The 17,439-nt window shown below is 44.9% G+C and overlaps 1 protein-coding gene across 1 annotated transcript in view; it reads right to left on the reverse strand.

The window, feature by feature from the left end:
* Positions 1–17,439, reverse strand: part of STK24 (serine/threonine kinase 24) — a 587,809-nt gene that overhangs the window by 138,041 nt on the left and 432,329 nt on the right. The window contains exons 4-5 of the mRNA XM_078657516.1: positions 4,597–4,705; positions 4,308–4,465 (exon numbers count right to left, since the gene is read on the reverse strand). Coding sequence (XP_078513642.1) covers positions 4,308–4,465; positions 4,597–4,705 — 267 coding nt within the window. The remainder of the gene's footprint in view (positions 1–4,307; positions 4,466–4,596; positions 4,706–17,439) is intronic.

Raw genomic sequence — 17,439 nt, forward strand, 5'->3', positions numbered from 1 at the left:
ATAAACAAAATAATAAATATAAGTGCAGGGGCCCAACGTGTTTCTCAGATGCCTGCGCCACAATTGAAGTTGATGGATACAGAAGGCTTAGTTTTACATCCTCCTTAGGCTTCTTTCTTTCCCTACCCTACAGTTTCTTTATCTCATTCTTGCAAGTTCTCTTCAACTTTCCTTTTTCCCTTTGTCGATGTTTTCTTATCTTTCGCTGCTTTCTGCATTCTCTACCTTTATCTCTCTCTCTTTCTTTAGGTCAACGCCAGATTTATTTTTAGAACAACTTTATTTGCATTTTGTTAATTTTGGAATATTAAAATACTCATTGTGTACATGTGAATCTGTAGCTATGGGTGAAGATTGATGATGTAGTGGGTATTTTTGCTAGGGTAGAGAAACAAAGTTATAGTTGATGACAAAGAAAAAAAAGAATAGCATGTTGTCCCTTGATCGGCTTCGGGTGTCCAAGTCTCCTATGATCTAAAAGGGTCTATGTTGTTGTACTATGAATTAACAACTGGAGTTCTAAACTAGAGTGAGTGTGGTAGGGCCGGAGGTCCATGTATAGCTGAAAGTGCTGTCATTAGTATGACCGAAGGGTGAATGGATCGAAGTGGGGGAGTGGAGTGCCACTGTAGGGAGCATGTGAAGCTGTTGAGTGCAAGATAAGTTACTGGGACTTTAAGGGCTGTTTATGAATACGTGTAAATCTTATGTGGTGTGTACTATGAGGGTCTTATGGGGGTAGAGTTGGTTTCAGGTTCTCCAGCAGTAATTCCCAATTCGCTGCTAACGGACGCTTGCAGAGTCTTCTGGCCTCTTCTCTGTGCAGCGTAGCACTCCCAGTGTCAGCTAATTTGAGGAGAGCCTGAGCCCATAATGCCAGGTAAGGCTAGAATTTCGGCTTTCAGTGGGACGTGATGGTGCACTTTGCTAGGAGTAGTGCTAGGTTTCAAAGCCTTGTGGCCACATGGTCTTTCTTAGACAGTTGTAAATCCCTGGTGCTAGTGAGGATCAGTCTTGTTGGATAGAATTGGCTGTGATGGTAGATTAATTTGCTATTTAGGCCCAGTATGGTCTTACGAGGGGACAGGACCAAAGCATGTGCATGAAGTCAGTTACCTGAGTAGAGCGTCAGGGACATAAAGCATTTGGAAAGCATTTGTTGATGGCAACAGGTAAGAAGTAGGCTCTGTACGGAATAAACTATTGTATTCGCTTTAATTTAACATTACAAAATAAAGAGTGAGGAAATTTGAGAGCTTGCGTCCATTCCTTGTCATGAAAAGCTGTGCCGGCTTCCGCCTCTCATCTGTCTCTTACATGCGTCAATGGTACAGATATGAGAGACTAAGGTCTTGTAAAACCATGAGACATGTTTCTACCCATTGCCCATGACGTACAAGGCCAGAATAAATGAATGTGACTCTGGGACATGTCAGTAATGGACAACTGCCTACATAGGGAATTCAAGATTGTATTGTACCGTAGAAATTGGCCCTTGTAGAGGTCAAATGTGTCCATCAGTTACTGAAAGGAGAGTAAGTGAACTTCTTTGAAAAGATCTCCAACGGTTATATAAGGTTTGACTCATACAAGTAAATAAGATTCCCTAGTTCAATGGGACCGTTGGGGGTTGAAAGACCAAGGAGGGAATAAGCTGGGGCATAGAAGACCACCGGTTAAGTGAGGTTCAAAACATGTGAATAGCATTGTAGTGCCACATGGAGGAGACAAGGGTCGGAAAGGAATTGACAGGTGTTCGCAAGTAGGACAGTATTCAAGCCTTCCACCTGTAAGGGTAGTATTTGTGTGGATGTCTTTTCAAGGGAGAGACCTGAAAGCTATCTGCTCAGCCAATGGAGCTGGGCTGTGAGATGGTATAGTTCAAGATGAGGAGCCCCTAGCCCTCTTGCCTCAGTAAGACATAATTTGGAAAGGGCCACACTCCTCCGCCTGTAAGTATTCCAGATGAGTTCACCTAATAATTTATCCGAGTCTCATAAAAATCTAGACGTAAAGCTAGTGGTAAGTTTGAGAAATAGTAACGCAGATAAGGAAGGATCACCATTTTTAAAAGCTTGGTGCGCCCAATAGAGCGTAAGGGAAGGGTCTCCCAGAATAATATTTGCAAGGTAATATTAGACACTGCACTGTTCAGGCTACCATTCAGGAGACCCTTATCCTTTTGGTATATCATAATGTCGAAGTAGCAAAACTTTGTGTCCTACTAACTTAGAGAGTCACCACCCAGGTGCAGTCAAGCCTTTGGGACGTTTGTAGCTAGCAGGAAGGCCCGGGACTTCAGCTAGTTAACACATGAGGCAGCAGCAACTCCGCAAGGAGGGCAAATCATCTCAGTTTTGGAACACAGAAAAAACTTAAGACAGACGAGAGGTCACGTGCATAGAGAAATAGCCCAGACCACTCCCTGAGCTCAGAGACAAACTGCCAAAGGCTCCAAGGCCAGGTCAAAAAGTGGGTGGGACAGAGGATACCCTGTTGAGTCCCTCTACATTTCTTAAAGGGAGTATAGATTTTCCTGCACGGATCCACGTAGTTGGGGGCAAGTATAATACGCTATTGACTTGGAAAATGCTGGGACCATACCCAAAGCGCCGGAGGACTACGAACAGGAACTCCCAGTTAAATGCTTTTTTGAGATCCAGGCTAAGGGCTACGGATCTAGGTCAGGTAAGAGGGGGTACATCCTGGAGTCTCTAGAGGTGCCAGGAATTTAATGATATGTTCAGGTGGGGTGGGAAACTATTTTGATGTGGGTGAATTAAGTAGGGAAGGAGTGGTAGGATGCAAGAAGCCGGACTTTAACCCCTATATAGTATAATCTGAATTGAGGATAGACATGGTCCTATAAGAGGATAAGTCATTGGAGGAGGGGTGGCCACCCCAGTTTGAGTAGAAAGACCAAAAGGGCCTCCCTCTGTAATTGCAGGAGAAAGCCCTCCTCTGATGATGTTCCATAAAGTTCCCCCAACCTCTTCGGCATCTTTCCACCGAGAAGGTCGCAAATTGCGGCCTTGATTATTTGTGGGGATATTAGAGCCTCCATCTCTTCCCAGTTCTAAGAGGAGGTTGGGGCGGGAGGGTGAGGGGAGGGGAGGAAGGTCCTTGAGAATTGCAGTTATATGCAGAGATGGGTCATAAAGGCGTTTGTATAGTCTTGGAACCCAAGCAGGATCTCCTGTTGGGTATGCACTATGGACCTTATTGATAGCCTGTGTTCAGTAATAGGGGAGGGGGAATTATTACATGTGGTGAGCAAGGCAAGGAGTCTCCCGACCTTGTCATCTTCTGTATGTTTATGGGTGGTATATTTAGGATAATCAGAGCGTCTTAGTTTCTCCCACAAGGAGGCCTTGTGGGCCTGATCCGTATTAAGGGAGTCCCTGAGGAATGAACCATTGGCTAGCTAGCACTGAAGGTTGGATCAAAGCATGATGAAGGATAATAAGTCCCACTTCCCAAAAATTAGAGCTGTTTCCACCACATGAACAAATTAAGCACTGGCAACAGGTATATATTATAATCTCACACAATATCAACGTTTAAGTAACAAAGTATTTTATTATTCAAGCTTTAGGAAGACTTTATTGAACCTAGTTATATAAAATATAAGGTATTAAACATTCTGTTATGAACAACAGAATTATCCTTTAACATAGAAAAAAAGAACATCATATCTAGAATAGTACATGTAGACCTATGAATGATCAAAACAGTAATGAAAGGCATGCATACAAAAATCCATGTATGGTCAATAAGGAATTTAGAAAAGAGAAAGTAACACGGAAAGAAAAGAGAAGACAAAGAAAGAGAACAAGGGCTGAATAGTGTGGAATTAATTAAAAGTTAGAAATTTCAAGGAGTAAATGAGAACTGAATCATATGTAATAATAAACATCAAGCATTCTATGTAATCACAGAATTAATAAAGATTTTCAAGGGGGTTAGGTACCTTTTCAATCAAAGGTTGATGTGAAGCATACAAAATATCAGTAGTATTTAGATGAATTGTAACAGGAGACCATCGACTTATCATAGCAAGTGAGAGAGTTGCTATATAAGCTCTATCAAGTCAATGGTTATAACATATTCCATACCTCCAAAGCTTGAAAAAATGTTGTTTTTTTTAAATCTTCCAGTTTTTGGTAATTTGTTGTAATGCAACTAAAGTATTTTATTCTTCAATACTAAGCACAGGCAGGCTGAAGGAAATCTATCTCTTCCCTCTAATCACAGCCACCAACCTACCTTACGAAACACAATTGAGCAAAGTCACTCCAAAGCCTTACCTTGGAATCATATGCTGACTGCTTTATGACTTCAGGTGCCATCCAGAATGGTGTGCCAACAAAAGTGTTTCTCTTGATTTGTGTGTCTGTTAGTTGCCCAGCTACTCCAAAATCAGCCAGTTTAACTTCTCCTTGCTCAGACAGAAGCACGTTGGCCGCTAGAAAGAAAAAAGGCAGAATGCAGAACAAATGTACTTTTTCTTGGGAAAATGTTTGTTTACAAGAAAGTTTGCTAATGTATATATATAACTCTGTCATTGTATTTTCTCAGACATTTTTAGGATCTTACCTTTAATATCTCTGTGAATTTTCTTTTCTAAATGCAGGTACTCAAGTCCCTTCAGGATCTCCCTTAGTATTGTAGCAATTTGAATTTCATCAAGAGATCCAGGTTCTAACTGTGGAAACAAATGGAAAGCCTTAATTTCCTCATCTAAGATTACTGCTACCATCCCAAAATAAAGCTCCTTTTCACAAACTTAGTGCAATGCACCTTCTGCGGTGTCCATCTAATTAGGAGGCTTCTTTTAGTTGCAAATGGACCAATAACTGCAATTATTGACCCGATCGGAATTATGGGATCTGCTGAAGCACTTTACAACAACAAAAGAGAGCCTAATGCTGTGAATTCGCAAGTGGCATTGTCCCTATTTACAATAAAAACACAGTGTAACTAGACTAAATAAACACGTGCGGTCAAAGGACTGGAAAGAAGGAAAACCTATTTCCTAAAAGAACCCTCACTCACCCCAGTGGTGACATGCTTCATCATGGGGTTCCCACAGGAGGGACCGAGTATCCCTCCTGTGTGCTTCAACGCCTGCAACTGCAGCGGAGCAAGTATTTCAAAAGTGTAGGGTGATGTATGTGATAAGTGGTGAAAAGTGATCGCTAAAAGATCACAGCTGGACCAAAAAAACTTTATTAAGGGACCAGTTGCTCACATTAAAATCAAGTGAGGCCACTTGGTGGTTTGAGTTAGAACCCCAGTGACCCAGTGTGTGTGGTGGTCACCACACACACTGGGTCACTGGGGTTCTAATACAACCACCAAGTGGCCTCACTTGATTTTAATGTGAGCAACTGTGGGAACCCCATGATGAAGCATGTCACCACTAGACGATTCTCTCAAAATGTTATCAAAGTGTGCTTGTTGTTCAGAAGGGGGATTCCGGGTGGTTGAAGACCAAATTCTACACTCGCATTTTATTGCTCCAAATTTACCCCACTGGATCCTTGCTGTAAGCACAAACTACCACTTCTAAAGTCTCATGCCCACCATCGGCGTAGGAGAGCTCGCAACCGTTACTGACTAGCGGTCACCATGTTCCCCCTGTCACTCCAGGTACTGTTATTGAAGAGGTGACATTTCTTATCTGTATTGCTTGGGCATATTTAATTGAGTGCAGAGGGTGCTGTGTACCTGATTAAAAAAGAGCAGTCCCCAGTAAAGGCAGGAACTTTTGCCTGCACCTGGTACAGCGCATTAGTGAATGCCGCACTGGTTGTTTGAAACGTCTATGCGTATTTTACTGTAGGTGGTAGACGTGACCTCAATTTCAAGTGGGGCAGCGATCCAAGTATCAGAAAGTACAATGTGTGACTGAGCCCACCTCTGGGGGCATACCAGATCCTGTGACATATTTTGGGGCACACTGAATTTGGGTCAACACATACGAGGCAAGTAATCATTGTACTACCTGAGAGCTTGTTTGTTTCTTCTTGCCCTCTGTCATATGGTGTGGGTGCAGGTGCAAATGCCTACTCATTTCCATGGGACCACATCCTGGAGATAGTGACAGTACGAAATGTCTGCCAGTGGACTTTGTACCACGCATTGGGCTGCACAAACATCTGTGCCCCTTCAGTAATACCAGTGCCATTGAGGTGCAAAAAAAGGGGGACATTGTGTAATATGGTTTCTGGTCAGAGGTACAATCTGTAGCCATGGTGTAGCCATGCACTGGAGAAAATGGGAGAAGTAGTAGGAAAATACCCATCAGTGGGATGTAGAGAGCAGCTTGATGGCACATGTGGTGCGTTCTGAGCTGCTCGGCATAGGTGTGGCTAGCCATTTTAATGTGAGAAAGGTTCCTGAGCAACAGGGAATGATAATAAATGGGAGGATTCAATTCCTATATGTGAAGTCTTCCAATCTGTATCATATACTTTCAAACGTTATTTAATGTTTTTTAAAAACATTTTTAATTCATGCTGTGATCATAGGAAAACTACTTTACACCACAGATCAGCCGACACGTGTTTCGCCCTTTGGCCCGCAAGCCATCCCATTGAAGCCGACTGATTCAATAGGCCAGGGAACCTGATGCGACTGAACACGGACATTTCGGAAAACAGACAAGTGTCTTTACAGTGATTCGAGAATTTTATGTTAGCACAGTACCTTGACCATAAGGATGGGAACAGACAAATAGAGAGGATATCCTTAATTTCTGAACGCCTTGAAAAAGCCATGACTTGCGGGCCAAAGGGTGAAACACGTGTCGGCTGATCTGAAGTGTAAAGTAGTTTTCCTATGATCACAGCATGAATTAAAAATGCCACTTAATGCACCTCTGCCTGCTGTCCCTTCCCTTAGCCAACACAGTATCTATAATCTCCACAGCAAACCATTTGCACAATTCCATGTACCATCTAGCAAGTGGTGGAGCAGAATCACTTTTCAAATACATCACAATTTGCCTATTAGCAAACAATAAAGCTAGATCTGCAAATCTGCATGCTGATCTGAGAGGTTTCGATCTGGGTAGGAGTCCCAGAACAGATACCCTTGGGCTCATCTCCAGCCCAAGGGCAACAGCCTATTGTATAGAATGAAATTCTGCAGTCCAGTATGCTGTAAGCCCTGGACAGGACCAAAACATATGTAAGAGGTCTGCTCCATTTTCCCTAAACATTGGGGAAACTATCAGAGGATCCCAGAAACGTAGTAGGCAGCCTTTTGGGGGTCAAGTATGTGTGATTCAGTATGTTAAATTGGAATAATTAAAACCTTTTATGCCTGATGCAAAGGTTGTCTCCATGCAGATCACGAAGTGCATATAATGTAAATAGGTCAGTGCTTTTGTCAGAGAAATCCTTTTGTTCTTTGCAGTGTATAAGTGTAAATCCTAATATAGAACAGTGAGCTAATAACTGTCATCAAAGAGCTGCATGCACATTGCAAGGTATAGATTCGAGCGTTAGGGTTTTTCCCTAGTCTTTCATTATTTTAATGTTGGAAAAAAGGTTAATTTCAGTAAAAAAAATATATATATATTTCAATTCATGTTATTAAAAGTAATCCCCAATCATGGTGTTATATTTTACATCCTGAGTATGTGCTTATCCAGAACAAGAACTCTTAAACTATACTCTCTCTCTGTCTTATGTAACATTCCTATACACTGATTTACACACAAATGATTGATAGTCTCTGTGCAATGTGTTTGTGATGTAAAGTGTGTTGACACCCTACACTGGTATGAGTGGCACTATAAACCTAATTAAATGCATATTAGTGAGAGAGTGGTTATGGAGACTTGAAGGACACTGTTAAAGGGCAATAGTAAGGGAATCCATGGTGAAGGTGGTCATTCGTGGGGGCACCATCAAACACTGTCACACAGGGTGCCACCAGCACTAAAGTCAGCCTTGCTTTCTAGGGATATATATGGCACCCCTGGCACCCTGAACCTCAGATCACATCAGACCTGGAGAGGGGACCGAAGACGGACCGCCCTGCTGGCCCCTGGTCTTGGCAAATAGAGGCTGCACCATCTGTTGTACTTCAATTGCGGCACCTTGGGCTTGTGATGAGAGGGCTGTGCCTGTGGCTCCTGGCTAAGGGAAAATTGATTCCCAAGCCCCAGGCTAAAGAAGTGACTCCAAGGGTCCCCCTGAAACCAGGACCAGGGGCTATCAAAGCTGAAGTAGCCCAGCTCTGTAAGTCTGTGGCTACTTCTTGAGAATCACTACTGGCTGCCGCTGGGTGCCCTCAAAAGACTGATCCTCGATGGCCAAAAGTTGTACACGAGTTAGCAGGACCCAGGAGTGTCATCTAAGTACAGATTGGTTGCCCAAGAGGCACACAAGCCTCTACCAAAGGATATCGCTGGGACAGCTATGTACAGAGACAGGTAGCCCAGCGGCTGCTGGCCTTCTACTGTCTTATGAGGACTTTGAGGGACCCCAACCTCTGTGACCAAAGTTGCCTCACCTGACCCATAGACCGAGGAATAACTACAAAGGCACCCACGTCGACCGCAGAGCACTCAGAGCATCCTTGAGTATCTTCCTTCTCCTGCATCCGCAGCATCAGGACCACTCCATTGAAGTCAATGGCGGTCATGCTGTAAAGTTTAGAACTGGACTAGAAAACAATTTAGTGGCCAGGTAACTGTCCAAATCTTTATCTTTATTGCCCCCCACCCCCCAGGCCTTCTCCCTGTCAGATTTGGTTGCCCAAGCCTGGTCAGGAGTAGTCAAACTCAACTCTTACAAACTTTTCAAAAGTTTACAAACTTTACAGTTAGGAATGTCTGTTTGCAGTCAAACTGTGATTTAAGTTTTCTTTAAAAATTGGTATCTCTAGGACCCTCCAGTGGATTTTGCTCAACTTAGAACAATATAATCTATTTGTATAAATTGGTGTTGGCTTTCTTTTTTGTCGTATGGCTTTCTTATTTCAATGTTTGGTACTGTTAAATGCTTTACTCTAGTTCCTTTGTTTAAGCCTTGCTGCTCGCAGCCACACCTACCCAGTGTTGAGCTTAAGGTTTTACAAATGAGCCTGACTGGACCCAAGACAGTTTTTGCAAGTGTAAAACATAGTAAGGCTGCACAGCCATACCATATAATATAAGCAAAACCTCACATACATAATACCTCACCAGTGTCCTCTACTTCCCGTCTGGATTGCAATAAGGTGTAATCTGCATCTAATAATATGATATGTGTCTACTTCTCAACCCTTATCCCCCAATTGTCCACTTCCTGTCTGAATCTTGCTGCTAATGGCTCCATGGCCAGGACAAATAAGAGGAGGAAGAGCGGATACCCCTGTCCATCCCCCTCTTCACTACCCATGCCTCTGTTATCACCCTGACCATTTTAACTGTAGCTGCCAGTTGGCTATACAGGAGGCAAATCCATCCAGTATCCATACCAAACCCCATCTTTTTCAGTACTCTAAACATAATCTCCCAGTTTAGGGTAAAAATAGCCTTTTCCAAGTCTTTCGACAACACAGCTGGCTGTGACTCTATTGGAGGTCATTCTTTCAGAACATGCATTAGCCATCTAATATTCATGACAGAGCATTTAGTAGGTCTAAAACATATCTAATCAGAGCAAAAAGGTTTCGACATCAGAGGAGTTAGTCTATTAGCCAGAACCTTGTTAAATGTTTTATAGTCCAGGTTAAGCATTGTAATGTAATGTAATGTAATGTAATGTATTACGACTTATATAGCGCACGTATCACCCGAAGGCATCAAGGCGCTTGCCTTGGGAACCCGTCCTGGCTTTTCCCTGTGAGATAACCCCTACTGGGTATCCCCAGGGTGAAAGCCAGGCATCCCGCAGCGGGTGGGCCGCCGTAGTGGAGATTAGGCAACTATCGTCGGGAATTGAACCCTGGTCCCGGGCCAGACCTCTTCATCAGGGTCTGCCGCTCTAATCAGTGAGCCACACTCCTCCACTATATTGAAAGGGGGTGATGAGCATTAGGTTGTGATAAACCTTGTTCTGCCTTGGTAACTGTTGCTTAAATCACCTCCCTTGTGGTTTGCGGTAAGGTGTCCGCAGGGCAAGCTGCTTCATACATATGATGTAACTTAGGGGCTAACAACCCTGCATATATACAATAAAACTCTGCCAGGAGTTCATGCCCATATGGCATCTTCCCATGGACAACTTTTTGACCGCACCTCTAATCTCTTCCGCTCTTAGTGTGAATCCAACTGCTCCACTTGAACCTCATTTAGTTTAATAACAGCTGCACTAGATAATACCACCCCATCAGGTTCTCCTTACAGCCATCTACATTCCATACAGAATAGACTATTACCTTACAATGACTTTATTCATTTTGGCTTGTGATGTCACTATTGTTCCACCATCTTCTTTTGATGCCATTTTTGGCCCACATCCCTTTCTGTTTTGTAATAACCGTGCCAAAAAACATCCTGCAATACCTACCTCAAAATGTTGCCAGGCTGTTGCTTCTTCATATTCCAATATACATATTTGCGGCCTTGCAGCTTGGTCTCCAATAAGGCCTCCACTCTTTGCACTCCTGTTGCAACTTCCCATACATATCTACTTGTTTTACTCCATAGACATTTGTAATGCATATACCATGTATATATGCATTAAAAGCATCCCATCCCATATACACGCCTGTCGTTGAGTTTACTAACGTATGTGCAACCCTATTGACTAGTGGAACACCTTAGCATCCAATGCCTCTAATCTCAGCCTCCAACTCAGTAAACGATGTCCTACATGCCCCCTTGTGAATTCAGCAGCCACTGGAGCAACGGTCTGACAATATTCTAGCTAGGTGCTCCACCAGCAACAGAGACTCTCCTAAGTGTCCAGACTGTAACAGTAAATCCAGCATACAGTATTAATTATAGAATTGTGATTAATGCTTATGATCTCTAATATGTGGACGTGCTGGTCGCCACACATCCTGCAGTCAAAAGTTATTCAATCAAGCTGCCAGTCATTCAGAAGATCTCACGGTATGTGTCTTTGGGAGGGGTGGAAATTACCTACCCTTACATTTATACGGCATATTATTGAATCCTCCACTTCAGAATGATGGCATATGCAGTCTTTACACCAATTACTTGTGCCTATATACTAATCAGAGTAATTACCCTCCCATGTAACAAACCTTCCACAAACACAAACTTTCCCCTATGCACCCTTTCAACCGAATGAAAGTGTGCTAGACCTCCAAGGTACCATTGTTACAAAAAGTGCTCTATGTTCTCTGGCTGTCCAACAATCCTGATACTATTCCTTCTGGATCAGCCATCCATGTCCTCTGCTCTCTAAGCCACCATTTCCATTTGCCTTTTGAAGTCAGTAAATTGTTTTTGCATGTCTTGTGCAATGGGTTTGTACTTGCCATAGATGATTGCACCTCCGTCACTCTTTCTGCCAGTGTAGTCTGATCTTCTCAAAGTAAGCTCAAATAAAGAATTACACAGTCTATTTATATTCTAGAGCTTCTCGCAATGTTGCTATTGCCTCCAATATTACATCAAATGTATCCACAGTCTCTGGTGCCCGCACCAATTCACCCTCCTTATGTTACTCTTCCTGGGTACCTGTACATCTCCTTTTTGCTTGGACATGGCAGGATCCCGGGTTTTAATGTGGCATCTGCGTATTTCCCTGAGTTGTCCCCATCTTCAGTAAGTTAGCGGAGGTCTATATGTCAGCACCTCTTTCAATAATGAACAGCTGTATGTTCATTCCACACTTTACAAACACATGTCAAGTAAGGAGAAGTATTTCACTCAGGAGTCAGTCAAAGTCACTGGTATCTCAAATCGGTATTTCCCATCTTTCTACGTTCCCAGCCACCGTAGACCCCAGTCACCAGGGCTCTTCTATTTGCCACACTCACCACTGCACAAAGGGTGTCTCAGCCCTCAGCATAAGCTGGTCCTTACAGGCTGCCTACATCGCACCCTAGGTGGCTCTACTCCACTGGCCTATATTTCCTCCGAGAGCTCTGCTACATACCATGATCACTTGCCACATTTATAGTGGGCAAGATGCACTAGGCAGCCATAGTTATTAGAATAGGCTTCAGAAAAGCGAACTCAACATTGCTGTAATGTGCACGCTACAATTTAGGAATTAACCTTAACCCCTTTGCTGCGGGGCGTTTTCACCTGCTGTGCGGGGGGGGGGGGGCGCGCGCCGCCGCCGTGCTTGTGACGAGCTCGGCTCGTCATGGGGCACAGTGGAGCTGTGCTCATGACGAGCAGAGCTCGTCACGGCCACACCCGTTTTGGAATGTTCAGCACAGTGGGGAAATTATCCCCGCGTGTGAACGTTCCAACGGCCATGAGGAGCTGAGCTCGTCATGAGAACAGCTCAACCGTGCCTCATGACGAGCTGAGCTCGTCATGAGCATGGATAGTGTTAATGTGACATGGTTAGATATGTTCCTCATAACTGCAGAATGTTTCAGTTTTAATGAAATGTATTATTTTACTAAGCAAAATATTGTTTCTGATTCTCACCCTATTTCACATAATGGCTGAATAGAATGGTTGCACATACAAAATAATATTTCTTGTTTGTATTAATGAAATGCATTACTAAACAGTATTTTTGCGAAGATAATGTTTCTTCTCTTTAGCATAGTTCATTGTGTACGCAGTGAAAAACTAATTTAGAAGGTCAAACTACGATAGATGCCTATGAGAGCTGAGGCTTATGTTTCTAGAACTTAACAGGGAAGGATGTCTGTATCTAACATTATGACAAGGTCTTTGCAAGTTTCATGTGATGTCTCCTGATTGTACCAGAGTGAATACAGCCTGTCTGTAACATGTATTCATGTTTCTTATACTAGTGTGTGTGCCTAGTTAGTCTCAATGCCCTTTTCCCTAATGCCTTTATTAAATGCTTTCAAGAATGCTTCTCTGGATGCTCATTTGTGCTAGACTGACAGGTGTGACTGCTGTGTTTTTTCTTTTTTTCATTTTGATACTTTACTTTACAGTTTGCTACAGCAATCGCAGATTGATTTGTTTGTGTTATTGAAACTGATGAGTTTCATGAACTACTCTTAACTCCTTCGACGCTGATGACGGAACCGCTCCGTCATCAGCCGCGGTGGAGCTGTGCTGATGACGGAGCGGTTCCGTCATGGCCCGCCCAACGCGCCTGCGCGGTGCGGCGCTGATTTCGCGCCTGCGCGGCGCATTCTATTGAGCGGGCGGGGCCATGAGGGAACCGCTCCGTCATCAGCACAGCTCACCCGAGGCTGGTGACGGAGCGGTTCCGTCACCAGCGTGTGAGCGTCGCGCTTCCCCCCCGCCCCCTTAGCGCTGCGGCGGAATAGCCGCCGCAGCGAAGAGGTTAATGGGAAGTTTATCTGCTTTATGCTCTCCTGATCTCAGTCTTTTCCTTCGAACTTGAACTCTTCATGGGTTCTACTAACTCTGAAATTCTGGTCTGAACTTTTATAATACAGACTGTATTCCTTTATGGAAAACGCTTAATGCACTATTTCATTAATTGTCCTAACCAAACCTTTAATGAGATTTCTGTAAATTAATTATCTGCCTAATTTGAATAAAGAAAGAAAACAAAAATTCACTACTTTCTTACTGAGAATAAAGGTTTTGAAAACGATTCCAAACTCCCTTCATTGGCTGAACTTGTAATAGTACTTGAATATTTGCTTGTGATGCATAAATAGGCTCTTTGAAGCATACTACGGTGACTAAGATAGAGAACCTAGAGAAGTGTGTCCAGCACGGGTAAGGGGCTCAACGGTGTAAGTGATGGTAAGTGTAACAGTGAACCATATTTAATTAAAATTTTGGTCCCAGTCCACGTTATCAGGTTGAACGTTTTTGGCCCAGTTTTTCTCCCAAGGGTACTCGTGAAGCTCTTGTGTTTAGATGAGGACCGGTCTCCTACTGGGCCAGTTGCTTGAGCCATGAGCATCAGATGATCACCTCTCAGAAAGCACACTTGTTCAACACGCAACAGCATCTGCACTCCCCATCATTTTATCTTCTCCCTCCTACATATCAGGGTTGAGTAGGGACGGACACAAAAACATTTTTTCAGGGGGGCTCAGCTGTGTAATGTTTGAAGACTTCTGCCTTAGAGCAATATACATTTTATACTTAAGAAGAAAAAGGGCAATCATTCATGGAGTTTTCAACCAGCCTGAGAACTTTATCCATGTTTTGCAACTTTGGTATCATTGTCAACAAAATTAAAAAAGCCCAGATTATTGCCAATATTATGAACGGAAACATCCAGAAACAGATTGGGTCATAGGGGTTCTGTCTCCAAAAGAAGCTATTACTATTGACAAAGATACTGAACAGTCAGAAGTTTAGATGAAATAAAAAAAAAGAACAAAGGAAAGGAATGAAAATAGGAATGTATTAGTATGTACCATTACCAATCACAACACCAAGGATGGTGTTAAAAATGATGAAAAGTGAGATAATAAATTTATGTTATAAATGTGGTAGTTTTAACCAATCAGTTTCTTCCAGCTTTTGCCCTGAATCAGGAAAAGACATTAAAAAATATGGGCATTAGGGGGCGTGGCTAGCAGCCGTACGAAATGGCTACTGACTGGATAGGCTCTGGGATCGGAGAGACATCCCCAGCGATCCGTGACATAATCTGTCCTTAAACTGAACCGAAATGCCGTGATTTGGGTGTCGGAAGCGGAGGGGCGCCTTTTGATCCCTCTACGAGATCAGAGCTGTGAAATAATCAGATCCTGCGTCATGTTTTGGAGAAACGGCCTGCACCCATGGCTGAAGCCGGGATCTCAAGTGCCATCTACACCCGGAAGGGAGAGCAGTACATCACCGGCCCCTGAGGAAAGGTGGCGGGACATCGGCGCACAGATCACAGCTGAGGAGTCGGATTTCACAGAGGGGCGTGTGTTAGTGGAGTGCAGAACACCAACAGCCTACGGACATTGGCAGCCGCTGGGAGACCTGCCGCGCGGCACAGCACTGTGTTCACGCTGCCCGGGTCTCGCCCCGGTGACTAGTACAGCGCCAGCACAGTACGTTTGGACACAGCAACAACAAGGTGGGGTGCGGTAAAAGCGGAACGGCAAAAGCAAGACTGGCCTTGCTGCTGCCGGCTGCGTAGTGCCCCCACTTCCCAGCAACTCACTGAAGATCATGCGCCTGACTCGGCAGCCCTGGACGGTGAGCGAGGTCCAATACAATGCATTTAGAGGCCTTTCAGCAACGCGCCTGGTGTGCACAGCTTGCAGACTGCCAGCTGCACTGGCGGTGAGTCCATCATATACACTACCAGTGTGGGAGGAGGGAATCCGGTGCGATTAATCTCCAGAGGCCCAGTTGGGCTGTGCTGGTCTGGGGAACTTGCTTGAAATCTGCCATAAGGTGCAACAAAACGGTGCATCACTGGGGTTCGGACTCTGTGTGGGGGCCCTCTTTAATGCATCTCTACGTCCGCGGTAGGAAACGGAAAGGCCGTGCGTGGCTCATAGCCACCAGGCAGGCAGCGGCGACTACTGCCACGCACTTGACTCCCTTCTTGGGACTCCCCACTGGACTGACCATAATGGGGGCCCGGGGCCAGGGCACTGCTCAGCAACTCAAATTAGATAAATACGCCTACGACAAGGACCAACCTGATCTGGCCTCACAAGACAAGAACCCTGCACCTGAGGGCCAGGCCGAAGTCATGCTCCATGATATCATGCCCGCCCCTAATAAAGTGCAAGCTACGGTTCTCCTCGATCTCAGTGCCCGTTTGACACAGTCTCGCACACGGTACTGCTCCATTGCTTGGAAGAGGCAGGGATTACTGGCTTGGCCCTTGAATGGTTTAGATTGCTCCTTTCTGGTAGATCGTTCCGGGTAGCCACCCCTCCGTTCCAATCCCAAGTCCATTCTATCGAGCAGGGAGTGCCTCAGGGGTCCTCATTGAGCCCCACACTATTCAATCTGTATGTGCAGCCGCTAGCTGCTGTCGCCAAGCAGTGGGGCATGACTATGATATCATATGCCGACGATACGCAGCTGTCGGTGGCACTTTCCAGGGACTCAGACTGCGAGGCTTCCAGGTTCAGGGAGGGGTTGGCTGCAGTGGCAGGCTGGATGACAGCTAACTGTCTCCAGCTGAATGCCAGTAAAACGGAGGTCCTGATCGTCAGTAAGAACGGCGATCTTTGGGGCGATCAGTGCTGGCCTTCGGTCCTGGGTAAGACACCCATACCGGTGACAGAGGAAAAAATCTAGGGGTATGGTTAGACCCCGCCCTCAGCTTCTCTAGCCACACTAAAAAAGTGGCAGCCACGTGTTTTGGCATCCTATGTGCTATCAGACCAATTTTGAAATTCTTCGATGCACCTACCAGGCAACTCATAATTCAGGCTACCATTTTGTCCCGGCTGGATTATGCCAGCTCCCTCCTGCTGGCGGCAAATCAGGCGGAAATCACCCGGATGCAGCGCATACAGAATGCTGCAGCCAGAGCCTTGGTTGGCCTTCCTAGGTTTTGTTCAGTGAAGGAAACCATACGGAAGTTGCACTGGTTCCCAATGGCCCAAAGGATACAGTTCAAGACATTGTGCCTATCCTTTAAAATGCTTAAACATTCCACTCCCAAAGTCCTGGAGAATCTACTGACCCCCCATGTCCCCTCACGCTCACTGAGGTCCAAAGGTCAAGGTCTGGTTACGGTTCCACGCTTCAAACGCTGCAGAGCTGGAGGGCGCTCCTTCCGCTACCTGGCGGCGAAGCTCTGGAACTCCTTACCAGTCCATATCCGCGCTATCGACGACCTTCTTCTGTTTAGAAGGGCGCTCAAGACGCAACTTTTTCCACCTAGGATCTAATCTTTGCTCTGTAAATCTCTGCTACCCTTCTTTCCATCTGGTAGCTGGCTTGTTGGTGGCCTTAGCGCCGGGACGCCCCTTCGCTGGAGCAGCTGCGCGCGGTATAAATTATATTAACATAACATAACATGACATACAGTAGGGACAATTTCCACGGATGTCTTGCTCCTGCGGACCGACTTCTAGAAAATGGCCGCAAGAGTGACAGAAGTCGAAACGGTTACAGCAGCTTTGTCCACAGACACCGTGGCCCTGCAAAGGCAAGTGCGCCACCTTGAAGCGGAACACACGTCAATGGCGACGAAGCTGGATGATCAGGAGGGTCGTTCCAGATGCAATAACGTTCTAATTATTGGTGTACCGGAAGGTAAAGGGGTCCCAGCAATGGACTTATTCGTCGAGGATCTCTTCAAGACTCAGCTCCAACCTCGAGGACTGTCCAGTTTTTACTCGGTGGAAAGGGCCCATCACATACCAGGCGGCAAAACATGACCAGGGGCCCCACCCCGACCAATCTTGGCC

The sequence above is a fragment of the Lissotriton helveticus genome, chromosome 8 (genome assembly GCF_964261635.1).
Source record: "Lissotriton helveticus chromosome 8, aLisHel1.1, whole genome shotgun sequence".
Taxonomy (NCBI): domain Eukaryota; kingdom Metazoa; phylum Chordata; class Amphibia; order Caudata; family Salamandridae; genus Lissotriton; species Lissotriton helveticus.